Source organism: Myripristis murdjan, chromosome 7 (genome assembly GCF_902150065.1).
Source record: "Myripristis murdjan chromosome 7, fMyrMur1.1, whole genome shotgun sequence".
NCBI classification, from domain to species: domain Eukaryota; kingdom Metazoa; phylum Chordata; class Actinopteri; order Holocentriformes; family Holocentridae; genus Myripristis; species Myripristis murdjan.
In genome coordinates, this window is record NC_043986.1 from 17772943 (window position 1) to 17795828 (window position 22886).

General features: G+C 42.2%; 1 protein-coding gene across 2 annotated transcripts in view; it reads right to left on the reverse strand.

Moving 5' to 3' along the window:
- Positions 1-22886, reverse strand: part of slc2a4rg (SLC2A4 regulator) — a 44834-nt gene that overhangs the window by 15290 nt on the left and 6658 nt on the right. For both annotated transcript variants that reach the window (XM_030055097.1, XM_030055096.1), the window contains exons 3-4: positions 4387-4487; positions 1103-1347 (exon numbers count right to left, since the gene is read on the reverse strand). In XM_030055097.1, the coding sequence (XP_029910957.1) occupies positions 1103-1347; positions 4387-4487 (346 nt within the window). The remainder of the gene's footprint in view (positions 1-1102; positions 1348-4386; positions 4488-22886) is intronic.

Here is a 22886-nt window from a genome sequence, read left to right on the forward strand (position 1 = left end):
TTTGCTCTTCTATCTCAAGCCACACCTAGATATCAGGCATGGCTGATGTTTTAGTATTTTTAACTCCTTCAGGTTACTAGTTACCAGTGGAATTGACTTGCAAACCCTTCAACGCAACACCAACAAAAAAGTTAGGCTTTGTATGTCTAGAACATATTCACTTTTGAGTGACACAGTCAGTGAACAGCAGTTGTGGTCATCAGTGTTCATAGTGAGTTCACTTTCTTTAAAAAGTAATTCCTGAAACACACATACCATTATGGCAATATGATAAAGATATAATTACTGACAGTAAATGTTAGAAAGAGTGGGCTGGCTATTATAGCTTGGAATACAAAATGTCCCATCAACTAGGAATGGGTCATGATTGTCAAACTTTCAAACAGTCACAAATTATAGAAAAATCAAATAGTTTGGGCTACAATCATCCCCTATTAAAAAAAAAAAATCCCTTGTTTTTACTGGCACCTGGTAGTAACACAAGAGCTATTGTTCTTGCGTGAATTTGGCTCACTCACTTTGGCTCACTTCCACACGGGAGCAGAAAAGAGCACACGAGAGCATTGGCCACCGCACCGTGACATGGGCTAGCTAATTAGTTGCTACTGTACAAAAGGGAGAAGCACGCAAAGACTACTACAGTTGTCAAAAACTTTGTGGGGAGCCCCGTTGAGACAATGAGAGCTTATCCACAGATCAGCAATCAATGGCAAGCTTTCATCAGCTTTCATGTGAAGCAATACTTTTGCTTTGTTCATTTCATGTTGGATTTACCCTTAACACGAGCTGTGGCTGCGAAAATTACTCACATCAGTTTCCCGGTGCATGCCGAACAGGTGGGAACTTTTTTTTTTTAACATTGATATCCCCTGCTTGCCATCATAAACCGAGGAAGTGTGGCAATACTGTGGCAAAACTGCAGTGAATCCATGTCGTGTTGGCAGTCCAAAATAATGATGTTAAAATAATGATGTTGTATATGATATAATATAAAATGTCACCCCATTCCTCTGCTTCTTTGCATGTGATTCCATGAAGTAATGTGGGTGATGTGATGTTATTAAGTTAGGACGTGAACGTAGCCTTAGCTCCTCAATATTACCTTTCGCTTCCGGGGTATGGGGTCCTCAAACAGGAAGTGCGTGCTCTCTGTGACATCCTCGTTGACATCATCACCCTGGGATGAGAGCAGGAAGTTCTTGTTGGCATCGTTGGAAAGGGGTGGGGACGGTGTGGAGGGCACTGATTGGTCACTGGCGTCCCAACTCCAGTTTCCACTGGTAGAACTGCTGTAGCTGGCCGACAGCGCCTCTTTCCAGCCCCTGCTGGCCAGCTCCGGGACTGCAGCTAAAAAAGAAAAAAAAAAAAAAGCACATTAACATTAACTTTAGTTAATCTAATCTAATGTTGGGACAACATGCACAAGGTCCAAAGAAGTGTAGCTCTATGTACTACCTAATAACAATGGGACAATATATCAATATTCAATATACTGCACTACAAAAATTAGATAGTATTTATTTTCTGGGGAAGAAAAATTAGTTTGACTTTAGCAAGATGTTTTTGTGCTGTAGCAATTAAAAATGAAATAGCTCGCCCCTCACAATTTCACAAGCTGTCCACCAAAGTTTATTATATACATTTTGCAATGAAAACATTTTAAAAATGTATTGCAATTCAGCAAGCCAGTGCTATTGCTAGAAATATTTGTGTTTCAGAAATAAAACAAATTTGTTGTCATGAATCATTTTTTTTTTCTTTTTTTAAAATTACACTGTAGTTGTACATTGTGTACTGGACCGTTCCGCGATATGAGCATATCATCCATTCGTACTACCTAACCCTGCTTTTGAACAGCAAAGCCATAAGTGAATTGTTCACCAAAGCTGTACACAAACATGTGGAGATATCGGCCCTGTCTCTACCTGGTATTAAAACACGTCTTTGGTGTTTTGGTCACAAGAGGATGGCTCTAGTCTGTCAGTTCACACCTGGTATTAAAATGTGCGTCTCGCCTGCCCACTTGTGATCGGATCTCAGTTTCCTGCTCTATATGCAAATAAACATGCATCATATAATTCATATCACAATATTCTCTAATATTAATGCGGTATTCCTATAGTAATGTCTAAGCTTAGAAAGAATGTGTTCAATTGCACTGCGACATGAAATTTAAGAAAGATGGCTACCTCTGAAAAAAAAAAAAAAAAAAAAATCTCCTGAATCATGTTTTTAGGGAAGCTCATATCATAGGGAGCTGAGCTCTCCCTAGCTCCCTTGTACTTCCCACCCTCCAGGTAGTGTTTTATTCATTAAACAACTGCTTTGTAGTTGACCCGCACTTCAGTTTACATTTGGCCCATCAGCTGACAGTTCTGCTGCGCTGGGCAGAGTCAGGCAGGATATTTTTTTAATTGGAAAAGTGACAGTCTGGCTGGTGTTGGGAGTGTTTGGCTGAACCAGAAGACGTCAGGTGTGTAGGTGGTCCTTCTATGCATCCTGGGACATGTGTGTTTACTAGGGATGGGAAGATTAACTGCTTCTTATAAATACATGGAAATGCACGGGCCCAATGTGAGTGCATTGCTAGAGCAGCCGTAGGTAGATACAATTCTGGAATGAAATCGGTGTGCATCGGTTTTTGTGTCTTTACATTGATAAAATCCGATCTGATCCATCAACATGAGCCTGTTTCAGAAAAGCATTACAGTACAGTAAAGCAATACATTACAGCCACTTTGAATTGTGCATCTTTAAGTGAGAAATGTTCTGCAAATCCTACAAGTGTCGTTTCAATGTAAGCTGATTAAATTTAAGGTTGTAAAGCCCTAAAAACATTCCAGCCTTTTTGATGCATTCATTTTAGTGTTCTTATTATCTGAAGTACAGTGGATAAACACTTCTCTATCCTCCATTTTTCATTAAGATATACCAAGTTCTGGATAGCATGCCCAACACGGCTTTAATTTCCTGAACTAGGTACCATAATACATTTCTCTCACTTATGGGCCTCAACACTCTTCTATATTCTGTGGCCTTTTGACCAGTCCAATCACGCTTAACCTAGAAGACTCCATAATCGCTCGGGCTTAATCTGATTTTTGATGTGGTGAAACATAATGAAAAACAAAACCTAAACCCCAAACACAGAGCAAAGCTTAATATCGTGGGTGATAGGGATTTACTAACATCAACCAATAACTGTTCCTATGGCACTGTAAGGAGGTGAATCTGAGTTCATCTGAATGTCTAGCATGGATCAATGTATAGGAGTGTATAGGAGGATTACTGCATTACTGTACAAAATTACTAAGGTCTAAGTGTGACCCCTTAAGAGTTAAACCAATCATGGCTTTAAGTCTTATCTCCTAATCTCTATGGGGATATGATGAGGAGAAAATGTGTGGGAATATCGGGGAAAAAACTGTGAACAGGGCATTATATAAAAGAAGTTATTTTAATTTTCAAACTATTATAATAACTGCCATTACAAGAAATATCGAGGAATATGGGTGGAGTGTGTGGTGTCATGGATTTAGGATAAATGAACTTAGTTTGTGACAAATGATCTGCTTGGTGATACAATTGCAGATTTGCAGAGATTGACAATTTCCTATTTCATGGTGGTTGACCACACTGTGATGTACTCAAAGTTATCAGCACTGACTAACACCCACCCTTTCACTCCACACTTGTTTCAAGAAAACTTTTCATCAAGCTCAGCTCCTCCCAGACCTAACCTCATCATCCTCTTAGCAGACAACATCTAATGACAGTGAAAGCCCACATCACAGTAGATTATGCTGCACTTTAAACCCTGTTGGTAGAGCAGTGTCAAACAGGGTGGCCTTCGTCTTTACAGGGTTGAATCACAACATGGCTGCTTGACTGAAAACACAAACAGTAGCCTTGTTATAATGACACGCTGAAAATAGCCGGTAGGATTTTGACCGTCTGCTGAGGTTGGCATGGTGATGGCAGCCGCAGCGATGATAACTACAGCAACAGGAGCTATGGTGACAGAGTCAAGGCTGAGCAGCTGGCAAGAAGTGCTGGGCTTTGGTAAACACAGAGATTCAGAGATAAAAGGCTACTGCTGATAACACACTCCCCCAACAGCTGTCCTTAACACAGAATCTTCTCAGCAGCAGGTTTGTTTATGTCAGAGTGAACTAACCTCAGCTGATTCATTGTTAATTTACCTCTCCGCTGTCTGTGGACTGACCTACTGCAGAATAAACCACCCCCCCGCCCCAACCTCCCCTAACTGAGAGTGAGCCTGATTTTTAAAGTGTGTGACCTTGATTCACCTGAACAACGTGATAGCCTGAGCTAACCTCTCGGGAAGGTGTGTGTGTGAGGTGAGACACAGTAGCTGATTGTTACCTGTGGTTGTGGAGGCAGGGTGGAGCACCAAAGGGGATGTGGACAGTGAGGTCAGGACGGTGGCAGCCATCACCTCCTTATCGGCATGACCTGAGGGCTTCCTGCAAAACATACAAACATGGAGTGACCATGCAGAAAAGACATGTATGAATTATGACCCACATACAGTGTGTCTTGTCTCCCCCTAAACTGGAACTAAAGACATTAGGGATGAAATAACAGGATCTTTTGAGGCTAATATCCTCATACCGGCCATAAAAGAAGATACCGTAATGACTTTTTGTAAAAATCAGAATACAAAGCAGGTGCAAAACAGATTCAGCTTTTAAGACAGGCTGTCTTTAGATACTTAACCGTTTTGTGAAAAACGGTTAAGTATCTATACCATTTAAGTTTTGTTCAGTTACTAATTTGAGTGACACTAATGACACACTCCTAGGAAATAAACAGCCTACTTTTTGAAACAATACTGATATGTTTTTATGGCAGATATCAACCAATAGATTGGCCCATCCCTAATACAACCTAATTCTGTACAGACACAATAACAAACTGTTTTATCATGGAAAATTGTGTTGCAATAATAAATGGCCGGGTCAAGCCCCAGGAGAAAGCTGAAAATCCCTGTAGTTGTCCCAAAAAAAAAAAAAAAATCACGAGTAATATTACAATCACAATCAAGTGACCTATGAAGTGCTCTCAGTGTGGAAAATGGCAAGATCAGCCAAACACAAGTACCCAGAGTACAGAGATACATGATTGTATGTATGTCTTGGGAGAGTTACAGTTTTTGTATGTGTGTGTGTGTGTGTGTGTGTCTGTGTGTGTGTGTGTGTGTGTATTTGTTTGTATGTGGAGAACCACCAGAGTGGAAGGATTTCAAGGCATGTTCATGTGCTGCTTGTGCAACATCATTCACAAAGAGAGAGGGTTCATCATCTATTCCTGCTCTGTACAGCCCATTCTGAGCAGTCTACTCTCATCTCTAACCTTATTTACACTGTCCACTTGATATGGCAGAGTATATACACACACACATACACATGCACAAACACACACCTACACAGTGAGCCCACAGTGTGTGCTTTGACGTCTGGTAATCGAATAAAAAAAAGCCCACAATAACCAGGGTCACTCTGCAGCAAAGCATAGACCTCTCCTCTCCATACACACTTATTCTCTAAATCTGTTGTCTTCAGCTTTCGTCACTTGTCTTCATTCTACCCCTGAAAGCTAAATTACTTATAGCAGGGCCAGAAACTCACCCACACACACTTGAATGCGCATACGCATTCACATTCACAAACCAAAACAACACAAGCTGTCAATGCCAATACAATGAGGTGAATTATCCAGAATATCCAGCCTACACACATCTCACCACATGCAAATGTTGTAAAATGTAAACATATGTGCGTACAACACTGATGCTGCGGACATACACTGAGAGAGAGACACACACACACACACACACACACACACACACACACACACACACACCGATGCAAAGGCAGACACAGGCAGAGATAGACGTGTTCTGCAGCTTTAAGAGGTCCCTGTCCCGCCCCCAGACTTCTCCACTACACAACCAGAGTAAACTGGTTTGAGGCGTGCTCTCAGCCAAAACCTAAGCCCTGGCAAAGATCCACTCCGAGTCTCAATACACACACACGTTCCGAAAACTTCACTGCGGAGTCCACAAACACACACAAAAGTATGCTGTAAATCAGAGAGTGTACGTGTTCCTGCTCACACAGACACTCGCAAGTCACTTAGTCTCGAAAACGCTCCGTGCTTACCCTCATATACATAAATACACAAGCACACGGACAAAGTTGTAACCCTAAGCCTTTCCCCTACAAGTGGGTCAGCTACAACTGTGATGAGAGTGTGCTGGATGGGGAATGTACCAGATATGAAACAATCTCCATTTAGAGCGCACTCAGACACAAACACAAACAGTGAGAAGACACCGCGGCCGCCACGGTTCACACACAAGACGCTTGCTCATCAACATCGCAAAACACAGCTCTGACTGTGTGTGTGAGAGTGCGAGAGAGATGGAGAGAGAGAGGAAGATTAGTGTTCTGCCAAGTGTGACAGTATGTCCAGTGACCTTTGAATACAGTGAGGACTGTTGGAAAAATAATCTTTTGAATGTGCATCTGTTTGCTTAGGAAGCGCAGACATGGAGGGAAACATAACATGCAAAACATAATGTCCACAGTCTAGCTGAAACAGGAGACAGGCAGAGAGGCAATCACACAAACACATGCACACACACACACACCAGCACACACACACGAATAAACACACTCAGACTGGACAAGAGATAACAAGATTAGCCGTGTCCTGTTTCACTCATTAGCCTGGTTTGCACAACAGCACTAAATAGGGCCAACTAGGGACACGCTGATGATATATGTCTACTTTTTGACAATATTCATTTTGTGTGTGTGTGTGTGTGTGTTTTCTTCTTTACTAAGATAGATCACCTGTCCATTTAAGTAGAGTTTTAAAAAATATATATATAAAGTGTCAATCCTGTATAACAAGAGCAGAGTTTGGAGTCACAGTGCTGCCAAGTCCCATCTGTTCCCAGTGTGGCAAAGTGGTATACTGATATCCTTATCAACTCAACATCACACACACACACACACACACACACACACACACACACACACACACACACACACACACACACACACACACACACACACACACACACACACACACACACACACACACACACACACACACACACACACACACACCAAACAATCAAAACACAAAAACAAGCCCTTATGGAGGCAGCATATTAGTTATTCCTTCTATCTCTGATGCCCACAAAGCTATTTCAAACTTCCATCTCTCTCTCTCTCTCTCTCTCTCTCTCTCTCTCTCTCTCCCTGTCTCTCTCTCTCTCTCATGCACAAATGCACAAACACACACACACACACACACACACACATAGGGACAATAACACACACCAGACCCCATTAACAAGTCACTCCCCCGCCTGATTTCCTGACATAGAGCTTTCCACTTCCTCTGCTTCCCAGCAGGACTCTGGTACTGGTAACATATTTTCATTGCATGTGGTGTGTGTCTGTGTGTGTGTGTGTGTGTGACTATATGTGTGTGTGACTGTGTATAAATGTATGTGTGTAGGTTTAGCAATACAAAACACTTACAGCATGCCTTCGGCCCTCTTTCTCAGGCAGCCAAGAGCCACTTGACTCTTGTACATGCTGACAGTGGTGAAGCTAATCTACTTTGCTCTCAGATCGACTTTGATATCAATGTTTACACCAAGTTAGGAACAGATGGCTAATATGTTCCACCGTAATAAAACCACCTCGCACAGATACAAAACAACTCCGCTACTCGTTCTGATGAATACATCTAACGCCAACAAACACTCCAAATGAAATTGCCCCCCACTGTATCACTTCTCGTCTGTCTGTGAAATAACCGAAATAACAGAGAAACGCAGCTGGCGGCGTGGGCGTGGGCAATATCCAAAATTTTTTATGATGATATTGTCTTGTGCAAGTACTGAGACATCATCGCGACGTTTTGATGGAGGGGTTGTTATAGGTAACCATTAAGCTATTTATTATACATGACAAAAGCAGAGTAAAAAAAGACAATATACGATACCATCGTGCATTGTAATGTTTTAATGGGGACATCATCATATGCCAACTCAGCAGACATTGCCCAACTCTACTTATCAACAAATTGGTTAGGACTTAAATGTTAAAAAAAAAATCATATTGTGATTTATTTGACACATATGGCAGTCATATTTGTGATTTTACTGAGAGTGGTCATTTTTGCATCATAAATTTCATTTTATCTGGAAGACAACTAGTAAAATAAGGATGATGTGATTTTCGCCGTGGTCGGCACGAAACTACAATGTTTTTTTGTTTTGTTTTTTTTTACATTTGGAGAATATGATTTGTAGGTCAGGGCAAGTATGTAGATCCACAATACTTCATTTATAACTATACTATGCTATGTTATACTATGCTATAATTTCACCTTCATCAAAAAATTACAGGCGCAGAAACTTGGATTTGCACTTATTCATACTGAAATTTCGATGAATTGTGCAGCCCTTAATTTGCCATTTTTTTTAATCAAGCAGAAGTTAATTAAAGCATGTCTGAGACACAAGATCATGCATATTATCAATACTGAAGAAAATATTACACGTGGTTGCAAATATCGCAATATTCATTACTACTGGATACTGGGCAAGCCTAATGGAGGACAGGCTAAATGGTAGAAGCATTGGATGCCACAGTAAAACTGTCTGTGTCCTCTTATGAAAAACTGGGTGGGGCAGCAGGGAGCAAGTTAAGCTGTGACTGTCTTTATTTAGAGCTTGGAAAGGGATGATTGGAGAGCAGAGATCCACACCACTGTCAACAAAGTGTGTGTGGGTGTGGGTGTGTGTGTGTGTCTGTGGGGGGACGTTTGAGAGAGTCTCCCAATGTGGATGTTTACAAGAGTCTTTCAGGCCAACTGCGGTGCATTTATGGCAAGCAGCAAATCTAAAGATGACATGACACACTTTGGCACTTTGGTGTCTACGTGTGTGTAGGCATACACGCACAAGTACATGCACTTACATATACAGTAGTGCAGCAACTGAGGTATTTTAATACAGTGTAAGTGGGACTAGTCATACTTGGAGATGTCAGATTTACGAGCCCCGATACTGACAAAGCTGTAGTTTATGAGCCAAGAACGACACACAGTTATCAATGGAAATGCCCTAACCCCTTCTACCTGGTGTATGAGTGAGCACATCTGTAACCCTGCGGCCAACGTTACATGCACAAACAAAAGCATTCAAACTATCTCTCACATACCCAACACACACACACACACACACACACACACACACACACACACACACACACACACACACACACACACACACACACACACACACACACACACACACACACACACACCCTCTTACCTTCCTTCCTCCCTCAACTTGTATTGGCCTTGACTAGGCCAGGAAACCGCCCCTTTGGCAGCAGGACAACACATGGGCCGGCTAAAGTCAACAAGCCAGGCCCAGGCACATACAGAGAGGGAGAGAGAGAGAGAGAGAGAGAGAGGGAGGGAGAGCAAGAGAGAGAGAGGGAGGGAGAGCAAGAGAGAGAGAGGGAGAGAGAAAGAGAGAGAGAGAGAGAGGGAGAGAAAGAGAGAGAGATAAAGCCGAGCCAAGCCAAGACACATGGAGCAGCAACATGCTCCGAGTGGAGAAAAGAGGAAACAGTGAAACGTGAACAACAGCAGAATAAGCTTTTGATTCCTACATTACCATCATGTCATGTGACTAACAGTAAGTTACAGTGAGTCGAGGGATCTGGCTCAGTATTCCTGTGGGATTTGATTTAGCACTTTTCAGTCCTTTTCAGCAGTCTGATAAACTTTGCCACCCAACTGAGCAAAAATTTCCGCATGAAGACATTAAAAAAAAAAAAAAAGCACTTACTGCAAAAGATAGGATAGGGACATAATGTTGCTGAACAGGGAGAACCTCCCACCCCAACCTTTGCCCAGCACTACAGCGGGCTCTTTGCTGTTGTTGGGGAGAAGCTTGGGCCTTCCCACTATATTTAACACGGCACCTCTTCTCCAATTACCAGCACAGTAGAAATCACCAGGATCTGCCAGGTTTAGGCTGCTTGTGCGCCGAGTACACGCCCTGCCTAGATTCTTGGCAACAACACACCCCCACATACACACACACACACACACACACACACACACACACAGACCGACTGAGAAAATCAGCAGGCCAGCCACACACTGCTAACAACGTGACTCTTTATCAGCCATCCCTTCAACTTCCAAAATGTGTTTTTGACTCATTTTCTCATCCTAAACTAATCTCTCCTCTCTCTTTTTTTCTCCCTACATATGTATCCCACCTGTTTGGCACAGCCACTTCTTAGTTTACCAGAAGATATGACTTTCCATGATGCAACCCCTCCCCCAAAGCTGACAGACACACACACACACACACACACACACACACAAAAACACACACAAACTTGTCTCTGAAAGGAGGCAAGAGGTCAGCGCTGTTTTCCAGGAAGCAGATACTGTATGTGTCACGCTGCCTGTTCGTGACCCCAAAGTAAGCAGTAAGTAGGAGGGAGAGAGCGAAGACGAGCAGGGAGAAGGGTGGGGGGGGGGTGGGGGTGCGGGCGGTGAAATCATCAGATCTCATTGTTTTGAACTGGCTGACCACTAAGCCTATCAATTTCTTATCAAAGCGATGCGCATCGGTGGGGAGTTCAGGACGGTAGATCTAACTTTGGCTGCCAACAATAATCTCTGATCATTTTCAGAAAACAGTGCACCACCTCTCTCTCGGCCCCAGTGGTGCTGCCTTTAAATAGCCCTCATGCATCCACATATCTGTGATGAATACGATCCCCCCCCCAAAAAAAGGCATCCAAGCGTGCGTGCGTGTGTGTGTGTGTGTGTGTTTGCACAGCCAAACTAGTTGAGCTGTATCTGGGATTGACAATGGGGACTGGTGCTCGACAGGTGAGGGATTGGACAACCTTTAAACATGCAAACAAACACACACACACACACACACACACACACACACACACACACAATTGATGATGGCATCCTCTTTTACACTTCTAAGTTCTTATGAGATACAAAATCAACACATGTAATCCCTTTCAAATTATTGCTTTCTTTGCCTCTCACTCTCCTCTCCCTTTTCTCATATAAACAACACAAATGCACAAATGTTCACTATGGACGGTAACCACCAGAACACCCACAACTAGGGATGAGTATCGTTTCAAATTTCACAGTACCGGTACCATTTCCGGTACTGATTTTTCGGTACCGGTACAAAACGGTGCTGGATTCGATATCACTGTATTTCCTCTAAATCCCCTGATGACATCATTGCTGTTTTCCTGTTCACTTCAGCATGTTGAAGCCATCAAAAGGCATCGAAACACCGTCATAACGCTTACAAATTCACTACAAAATATCTCTTGATACTGACATAACAAGTGCTGCAAGGAAAAATCACTCCTTATTGAGCAAAAATAGTGATGATTCGCAGTATGCTGAAGACTGTAATAAGTATACTAGGGCTGTACCCGACTCAATTTCCAGAGTCATCTCAGAGTCGGCATCTTCAATACCAATCAACTATTTGCCCCCACAATTTGCTCGCCAGCAATTCTGCAGTTAACTAATCGGATTAATTATGCCTCTACCAGTTCTAAAAGGACACAAACTTTTGTTGTTCCATTCCCTGTTGCTATATATTCCCAGTGCATTTTTAAGACAATGTTTAATTGTTTAATTGTCAACTATCTAAAAAAAACAAAAAACAAAACAACAATCCTAAAGCCCTATAAGTATACTTCAATACCTACAACCTTTTTATGGCTGCAAATCATATCACCAAAAAGAAACACTGTCAGAATCTGTTGTATGTAATAATAATAATAATAATCAAAATAATAATGAAAAATAATAACTTAATTTATATGGCACTGTTAAGATGAAGCTGTCACTCCACTTCTCTCAATTCAGTCTTTTTTACTGCAGCAAAATGAAAGTGATTTTGTTGCCCTACAACCAAAAGCTTTGTTGCCTATGTAAAATGTTAATAACCAAATAAAAGATCAACATTTTGCGTCCATGTATCAATACAAACTGGCAAAATATCGCAATACTACATTGTATAAATTTGTTTCCCACCACCAATGTACGCATATTATGCGCAGTGCTGAACGTAGGAGTAATATTTCCAGTCAGTCGTGAGACAGACTTTCCCTTGGGCAAAGTTTTTCATTAATTCATTTTGAAAACATATGCGCCCGTCGCTCATCCTCATGCACACTCACAGAGAGAGAATGTGAGAGAGATTAACTTAGAGGAAAAACGAGGGAGGGAGAGAAACCACAAGAGCACTGTCAACCATCATACATGATATTCCATGATAGTCACATATTCTGATATGCATCTCTCTCTATCTATCTATCTCTGTTTTCAATACCCCCAAAGAGCCCAACTGTTTATACAGATTACTCCGTGTGTTTATCCTAATGTTATTCTATAAGAAACTGCATATGAAGTCATTTGAAAAATGTGAGTCATCACTGCTGTAATACTAAGTGACAAATATAGCACAGGAAATCATATGGTGCAGCTCTGACTCATACTGCTTGGGTAATGAGGTAGTCTGTGACAGGTGAGGCTGACAGGGGTGACCTGATGTTGATGACTTGGTTCCCACTGCCATGCCCTGGCTCACAGCTGCCCCATGCATACCCACTAATAATAGCACAGCCCTCCTCTCCATCACACAGCCCCTCCATCCTCTGTCCTGTCTTTACACTACATTACGTAACGTCCTCTCTCCCTCTCCCTCTCTCTCATTTTCTCACTCCACAGGCAGACGGTCGGTCAAGAGCGGCAACAACCCCCCTCCACGCAAGCCCACATCCCTGTATTTACAGCTCTGATCCACTGCTGCTCACCCTGATGATTCCCTTTTTTTTTCTATTTGTTCTTTTCTATATGTCTACTGTCGCTTCGTATGGCACAGCATGCACTGTAGGCATGAATAAATAAATGAACAATATGTTTATGTGTGCGTTGGGTTGTACTGTCATTGTGTCTATGCATGCAAAATCTTAATAATACTCCCATTATGATGCAGGCCATACACATGTTGTCCCTTACAAGTCCACGGGCTGTGAAAAACCCTGGAGAGGCAGAGGTTGTTAGGCAATGTCTCTTTAATGTGGGCTGTGAGTGTAATGGCTATTCAGTCCCGGGACAAAAAGCCCTCTCTTTCTCTCTCTTGATCCTCGAATGCAATCTGTAGCCTTAGGGCCGGGCGCTAACAACAGATAGCTTTGTTCTCGAAACATAATAGAATATGGAGTCACGGAGCAAAAAAGGCATGATTCCCCCCATGGTGTCTACCTCCCACCTCTGCACTGTCTAATCATATCATACACTGTGCAGACACTGGCAGATACCCCCGCTACCCCTCCTACACACACACACACACACACACACACACACACACACACACACACACACACACACACACACACACACACACAGACACTGGATTGCATACACACAAGCATACACATGCCTTTACCTTAACTTACCCCTCTAATAAAAATTCCAGCATTTCCTCTAATCAGCTGCATGTTAGCTGTGGCCTCACTTGACCCTTTCTGCTATTTCTGCACCACTTTAAGATATTACCTCCAAACAGCCAGTTTATCAGCTGCCAGCACACACAACTTCTACTGTTAAGAAAAGAAAATAACACATAAAAGAATAGCATCAGCTACCAAATACTGTAGAAAATAATGTAGAGAACGCACTCACAGACTAGACTAATAATATGAAAAGTGACAGTAAATAGTAGCGAGAGTTTCTGGGCAAACTGGTCAGCAGCTACCCCGCTAACCTACTTTATTACCCCACTGTCACTTCAGGCTACAAAACAAGATTAACTTGTAGCTATAGCAACTTCCCTCACAACTTCTGTCACTGCCTTCCAATAAGAACGCTGTTGCTACGGGAATTCGGGGCAGTTTCTCTTGAGTATTGACCTTAGTTTTTTTTTTTTTCCCTTTTTGGGGGGAGAAAGTAGTGAGGGAAGCAAACAAGATAGGCACCACTGCCTGAAAACACTACATCCTTATCAAAATGCTTGTCCGTTCTCATTCGAGTCATGTCAATGCAGCGAGCCAGAGAAGTCAGCCAAGTCGTGACAGGTTCTTTTTTTAAAATTTATTCTGCTTGAAAAGCATTTTTCCATCCCTGACATCCATTCAAATCACATTTAAATGTAACTAAATAATCCAAACCACTTGAGGTGGGAGGGGGGTTTTGCCTCCACAGAGACACCGAGCCATGTCATCTCCAGGGCTTTATGAATAATTGAGCCGCCTGTTTGTTCTGCAGGTGTCAGGGGAAACCAGAACAAAATGGTGGGAGATCAATTCAAGTCGACAAAGTTCATTCCACGTGTTGTTAACCTGGGGAAGAACGGGGAGGAAAAGGGAAGGTAAGACAAGCTCACTGCACAAACACTAAGATTAGAAACCAGTGGGAGAGAAAGAAATGATGATTGTCTAGGCTACAGCTTACAACCTGGGACAAAAATGAAAATGAGGGAGACTCCAGGACACAGTGGTCAGTTCTCTTTCTTTAGCAGTCATGCTCTTTTCTTCCTCATTCTTCACTACCCACTCCCTCTCATCTGCTCTCTAGATTCGCCTGTCTGCCATCACAAGCCAGAGCAGGCCTTTGCCTAGGTTTCCTGTGTTTTGTCAAAGCAAATCAACGCTGTTTCAAGGCCACTTTGCTCTGCTTTCAAGAAGGTAAAATATCTGCAGGGCGGTGTTAGGCTGAGAAAAACTGCAGCCTGCAAAATAAACCGATCTGTATCTTGCTCATGAAGGAGAAAAGTGCGGGAGCTGGAGACCTCAGAATAAAAAAGAAAAGAGAGCACATTATGACTGAAAGCCAGCAGAGTGTGTGTGCATGGCTGCCAGACTTTGAAGGCGTGTGAGAAGGCGTATGGATGTGCTGAAATCTTCTCAGACTCCTCCCACCTAGACACAGTGTCAAAAAATAACATAAGCAAGGGATAAGAAAGCATTGTGTGAGCATCGTGCCTTCTTGTTACGCTGACAACCAAATCTGTTGGTGCATACACTGTTTTGTAAGTGTGTGTGAAAAAGAAAGTCAGGGCCTCTCTTTTGGTTCAAGAGCACACGGTCCCGCTTTTGTAAACTGAGCAGGAATAGTGATGAAAACATCTGAAGTGCAACAGCTGAACAAATCAAGCAAACAGGCCTTCAGTGGACATATGTGAACCCTCTGCTGATGTTTCTCTCTCTCTCTCTCTCTCTCACACACACAAGCACAGGAACAATCATAAACAGATATAATCAAGACATCAAAACATAATATAAAGTGTCAAATAAATGAATAAAAAGAACTAGCTAGCTGTGGACACACAATTCATTTGAATACCTGCATTGATTTTCAACCATAACTGAGTAGAATTGACTGTGTGAAGGGACCAGCCCACATTAACTCTACATTAGCTCAAATATCTGCTGCCCAAGTTGTGTAATCACAAGCTGTAAACATCTCCAGAATAAAAACTGATCTGACCATGTAGTGCTCAAATGTTTCAGAGAACTGAAGCACATGTCATTCACCCACAATCTTATACATCTGAATACAGCGCACATAACTCTCTCCTCTACTCCTCTCTGTTCCCATCCTGCTGCACTCAATATTAATACAGCACAAAAAAAGCTATAAATCCTATCTTTAAAAATTTAAGGCCCCCGCCACCCCCTGCCCCGGTGGGATTCTCTGGCCCTGTGCCTAAAAAAGCCATTCACCGCTCTCTCCAGATTACTGTACCGTTTTGCAGAGGCTATGACACTGTTGGGGAATAAGGAAGGGAAAATGACCCTTCTGTCACCCTGCAATGCCCGCAATAGGATAGTTAGTAAGATGAATGGAGGCAATAAGAGCACGCCATGGAAACACTAGAGAGATGATGATGGTAAAAATGAGCGCCTGCCTACAGACAGCTGTCTAGAGATACAGAGTGGCTCCTCCACCAGATATATGAGAGGAAATTAAACCACGGCCCTGGACCAGACGGCTAGTTTTAACTGTTTTACTAACACGGTGAATTATCACAGGTTAGTTCCATAAAACGGGATCTGTCTGACTGCTTGTGGAGATGTAGGATTACCGCTGCCCGCCCCCATGTGAGAGTCATCGTCTTTCAAATAATGCCAGACGATGCTCATTTGTAGATTAGGGTAGACTCCATCGTTTGCCAATCTATGCTTAGCAGACAGGCAGATGGGTAAGCCTGCCAGACACTGCCAACTAGCAGCCCTGGCCTAGGGACAGTCTTGCCTTGTGTGACTCGAGTGTCTTTCTATCTCACAGACAGGCTTATAGCCAAGTCTCTTCACCCTCACCCTCATCGACACAGCCAAACACACAAAGATTCGCTTTACTGATCACTGATTTCAGCACCGACACCTTCAAGTATCAGCTGACCTGAGAAAGTGGTGTTACATTTGTGAGGTACTGGTTAATGAGTCTGAGGGCTGTAGCAGCGTATGTCGTAACTTGGCGAAATGTAATGAAGTGTCAGTCTAAATGGGTTGAAAATGTAGTGAACCTGTAGAGGAAGGCATTTACATTATTACACTGGCAGATGATTATTACTTCACAAAGAGTGTAACTCAACAACTTGAGGCTATTACCTTGTTCTTATTGCCATGAGTCAATGTTATTATTACATCGTGAGATGAAAGGATGTTACATATCTTATCAAGCAGCCCATTTAATGTAATGATGCAATATTATTACATTGCCCAGGGATTTATTACATCAACAGGCTTTATTACATTTAGAACCCATTTAAAGGGGCATATTATTGCATTTTCATGTTATTACAACATCTGTCAGTTATTACAATACCATTTGACACAAGGGTCAGCATGGTCACACCCGGGGCTATGCTTTCCGACACACAGAGAGAGAGAGAGTGTCAGAAAACGGCGGCTAATTAGGACATCTAGTTAAGCAGGTTTTAACACTGGTGCTGGCTAATGGTGTTTGGACAGGAGATGGGAGCCTTGCGTTGGGCGAGTATGGATTCAGAGGCTCACAATAAATCCACGGTGACGTCCAAGCTCCAGGAATGCCAACCAACAGATCACCACAATCTCTTAACACATACGCAAAACACGCAGACACACACGTACTTGGCACCTCGAGTCCTCTGTGGTGCATCTCTGGCAAATTTGGCCAAACGGGAGTGAGCTGGCCTGACACTCCCAGTAAAGCAGAGGCGTCGCGAAACCAGAGACAGAGGCAGCTGCTAGGCATGACTGTGAAATTCCCAACACTCCTTGGTCCCCCATAGGCACAGAACAAAAACGCTTACTTCCTCCTTTTAACCACTCCCTCCTCTATCTCACCCTTACCATCTCACAAATACCAGTATCATTTAGTTATACCTTATTTACTTCTGTCTACATGTTGTTTACATTTCGTCAGTCATTCTGCTATGTATTTGGTATGTTTACTTGTTCATGCCATTTTTAAAATTCACACTTTATGGTGTCAAACCTAGCCTGAAATTACCTGCTGTCTCGGCTAATGAAGACATCCAAAATAAGAAGACGTGGATGTGACAATAATGTTTGTAAGGCGACATGTTTTTGACGGATTACTTCTTGGCAGAGCCTTAACTGCCTCCCTGTGGGTGTCAGCCGACTGACAGCAAGCAGAGCGTAGCGTCACACACATATTGACATAAAGAAACTCAACTCTGGCACAATGAAGTAAGAGGAAAACAGAAAAGCTGACAAAACCAAATTAAGGCTTCATGCACTGTGAGGGATTATATAGCTCAGGCAATTTTCACATTTGTGGAAGCTGCACTACAAAACTACAAAAGTGAATGGCAGCAAGTGGCCTCTAAAAGTAGGAAAAAAGCCCTGATATCCCCTACTATCCTGTTAAACATGTCATAAAAAGCATAAACTTATAGGACTATACAATAAAGATATCATCTATATTGTACCGCTTTCTGCCTCTCTCCCTCTCTTGCTCCTCCATCTATTCCTCATATGTAATTACAGTGAACAAAACACAGGGAAAACACAACCTGGTGTATATATATATATATAAAATATATTGTGACCATGGAGTTGAGTTCTGGTCCAAACCGGTTCAGAGCGGATCGGAGCGGCATGGAGAGTAGCAAGGCAGAGCAAAGGCGGTTAGACGGGACCGGAGATCTGCTTTGGACTCTGCATAAACCACAAACAAGCCAAACCTCAGGAACTATGGTAGGCTTGAAGGGACTACACTGTCTATTGTATATCAAAAAAAAAAAAAAAAAAAAAAAAAAAAAAACAGGGAAAAAATGGAGCATTTGCATTTCTGGATAAAAACCAATAGTGGGCGGAAAAGCAGCTGATCAGAGAGGAGAGAGAGTATTATCAGATTGTGAAAGTCACTCCCTGACGGTTTCCCATGCCCTGGAAAGGCTAAGAGTGCTGCTGTGGTTATTCTGGCAAGGACGGGGACAGATCAGGGCTCGGCTCCGCACCTGACTGGACAGTCTCACACACTCACTGCTTTGTGCTGTGGCATGTTGGTGCTGGAAGTCACCGGTGCTAAGATTAAGCACGGATACTTTCTACCTCTCCCCGGGCCGGAAATCTTCATGTTATCTTGGCAGCGGTTGCAGGAGTCCAGGGGTGTGTGTCCACTCCTGTTTAAAAAGACTGCTCTGCTCACGAAAGACTTACTAACTTTTTTAATGCTACCTGCAATTGAATTCAACCTAGTTTAAAAGCCAAAATAAAGAAACAAAGCTGTTAAAACTTTAAACAAGCTGCATATGAAAAAGGAAAAGTTAGTGTTAATTTTAAAAAAAAGGCTATTATTGTACTAATGCTGTTCTGTATTAATCTACCATGGAAAGGTCAATACATAGTGAAAAAGTATTCAAATTTTGGACAAAACTATTTAAAACTTGTTAGTACTTGTAAAGCCTTAATTTAAGGTTTTTGTCTAATCTTCTAAAGGAGCTGCAGGTACAGAGCACACACACACACACACACACACACACACACACACACACGCTGACAAATGCACACAAAAACACGGCATTTACGAGGTGGGGAGGTGAAGTTAGCCAAGCGGAAGAAAGGAGGTATGTGTTAAATCAATCTTTATCTAAACACAAGGGTTTATATCTAGAGAGGGAGGAGACCACAGATGCCAAGGTAATGGCTGAGAAAACACAAACGATGTGGACATAAAGCAAGGAGCTGTCAGCCTCTACCCCCACAAACTCTCTCTCTGTCCTGCTTCATCAAAAAGAGTTTTATATCTTAGATACAGCCCTGTGCCTAAAACCTCTGATACTTATATAGCCATTATTGCCTGTAATAGACATTATGCCCTGCTGATTTATTAGGCTCTGCTAATTTAGCCCAGTGCAATAAATACCTCGGTGAGAGGAGAAGAGGGGTACAGTCATATCTTTATCTTAAATAAAACCTGACCACTTCACTATAGCTACAAAGAGGGAAAATAATAAGAGTATGTAAAAGCAAGCGAGAAAGAGGTAGAGAAAGGGAGGGAGATGGAGGGAGAGGAACACCATTAAGAAAACAGAGACAAATTGTATTAACTTGTAGAACTGGATGGATAACATGATGGATAGCACTCCACTTGTCCTCCGACACTATTCATTAGAGGGCAGGAGGATTCAAGTAAGCCATTACCCCAGCCTACACAGCTCTATTGTTATGGAAGCACATGTGTATACACACAATTACTGGTGCACTGTGTGTGTGTGTGTGTGTGTGTGTGTGTGTTCCAAAAGCATAGAGAGGAACTAGGTCCACTGCTTCTGGTGGCTAGTGTGGGTGGAACGTGTTGTTAATATATGTTTATTTATACAAAATCCTTGAAGTGTGTCCCAGTGACGTTGCTGTCTCGTTTACAGCTGTGCCATGCATTGCACTGCATTGCACAGAGCCTTTATTCATCCTTTGATTTACCCACAGCCCTACAGGCCAGGACATCATGAAGAATCAATGCCCACGTTACTTAACTGTGTCAACACAAAATCAATTAAAATGTCAACAGAGCACTACAGCTTTGTTCCACTGCCAAACTAATAGACGGTGCTGTCAATGGTCCTCTGTCTAACTACTGAGACCTTGGGTGTGTGAGGGTTTTTTATTAATGCTCAATCAAAAAAGGTCAAAAACTGCATAAAGAAAGTAAAACACCAATTGTAAACAGTAGGGCTGTAATGGTTCAATAAACCCATGTTTTGGTTTATATTGCGGTTTTTGGTCACAATTTTGGCTATAGTTCACTTTGTTACCATTTTTAACTTTCTCTATATTTTGTTTTATTTGCAAAAATAACATTTTTTCATACAGAGATATGGGATAACAATAATCAAATAATAATCATAATCCTAATAATAATCAAGTATATTCATTACTTCCTCAGATAAGTGTGGATGTGAAAGTGTATTCTGTAGGTGTTAAGGTTAGTTTTTTGTGGTTCAGTTTTGCACCTCCGGTATACAGCACTGTATATTCACTGTCCTGCACTGTGAGATATTTATGTGATGACAACAGTGATGTGTCATGACTGGGTTGCTGATTCAGCCTGGGCAGTGTCAAGCCACTGGAGATGAAATCAGCACAACAAGTGACTGGTTTCATTAGTCAGCTGTGGTCAGTGGCCTGAGGAGAGGAGGGGAGAGAGCAGGAGAGGAGAGGAGAGGAGGCAAAAACTACACCACATAGAAGGAAACTAAAAGACAAAGCAGCTTAGTTAAACAGGAATAAAATAAATGCTTATATTCCCTGATAAAGAAAGAAACAAATAATAAGCTACGCACCAAAACATAAACACAGTCAACTGGATGTGCAAAGACGAACACAAATGCAAAATATCTTTAAAAAAAAAAAAAAAAAAAAAAACTAGGCCATTCAGCTCTACACAGCACAAAGTGCAAGGCATTTCTCAGACTTCTCTCTGTTTGCAGTCTGGACTGAATTTCACTGCTTGTCATCAGCAGACTGGGATGACTTATGACGGGGAGTTATGCAAGGCACTGGCACTGTGTGTGAGTGTGTTTATAAGTGCGTATAGTATATACAGTATGTGCAGTGCCAGTGAGTGAGAGCAGGAAGGAGCAAAACCAGGGAAACTAAAACCTTACAGGCACATTTATGCTCCTCAAAGCAGCAAATAGGCTAAATACTGTGAAGGGCTGTGACTTTGCTTTACCCTCAACCAGCTAGAACCTGGTTTTGGATCCTGTCTGCAAAATCACTGACTCATTGATGGTGTGTTCAGGAAGTTTTTCTACCGTACCGTGCCAATTCCAAACTTGCCTCATTAGCCTTAATCATATACTACAGTTAACCCTATCATTCACATGTATAGTTATACTAACATATCATTCTGTGTAATTTTAGGGAAAGATTAAGCTTTGAAATTGCTAAGCTGTAAGGAAATATTTGCAATCAATAGCAACCATCAGTTTGTCTGAAGTCTACCCTGTTAAGCCTGCCAATAGTAACACTGAATATTTCAATCATAAGCATGCTATTTTCATATTTAAACGTGCTAGTGTGTACAAAGTGTGTACCTACATGTTTGAGAGAGAGAACACAGAGATAAAAGCAAAAAACAATAATCACAAAGACTGACAGAAAGGAGTTGACATTATTCCCTATAGGAATAAGGAGTTATCTTTCCTCTCTGGCAGAGAGACCTAGCATTGTTCTGAGGTCTTCATCTCGTCTGGATTTGAGTAGGATTTAGTTGGCTGTCCTTCAGATAGAGGGGCAGAGGGCAAAGGGCCAAGAGAAAAGGAAAATGGGATGTACAGAGCAGATAAAAGACATGGAAAGGGGATTCAGGGGCATTCAGCAAAGCACTGAAAGTTTCACAATCTCAGCCAAAAACCTTTTAACAGGGTAGCTGCTCTGTCTGTTCCTCTCTCAGAGCTATCAGTGCTTTAACCGTGGAAATATGTAGCCATGCTGATCCTGACTGTCAGTAGTGAGACAGCAAACTCTCACGTTATTGCTTTTAACCACATGAACACTTTTGTAAACACGGTGAAATCTCAGAAACAGAGAGGGAAAAACATTAAGAGAGCCATAAAACTCGTATGAACGATCAAGAAATGCTGTGCAAGAGATACAACCAAAGATAAGAATGGCGGAAAGGAGCAACGGAGATTAATGAGAGGGGAAAAGGCAAACAGCAGCTCCTGGATGAGGAAGAGTGGGGTGTGATGACAAAAAGAAGAAGAGAGAGGAGAGACAGTTGACTGTGGCATCTCTAAACTGTGTTGAGGCTGATCAGGAGGCCTTATGTAAGTGTCTATTAGTGTGGGTGAGCAAGCGATGAAGCATTTCACTGCAATGGGGCCTGAGTTGCACAACATCACCTTCCTCTCTCCATGGTTAAGTTTTTCCTCTTTCTCTCTGTTCTCCAGGCATTACACTACTGGACATGGGACAGATGTATGGAACCTATATACGACTACAAATGAACAATTACTATACGCAAGACTGTACAATTTTATTAACAATCAGTGCTTAATATGTCGTAGTTCTGGCGTTGTCAATGTTACGACATTACTTTTGCAACCGAGCAGATTGTTTGCAGAAAGCATTCCTTCATGCCTCCCACTCTACTCCTCACTTATGAAACTGATTTTGCCTCTCATCTTCGCTGCACAACAGTAGATGATTAATGTCTCATTAGGGCATCCCACACGCACACATAAGCACCACATATTTCACCCATTTGCCGGAGCTTATTCCAGAGGCTCTCAT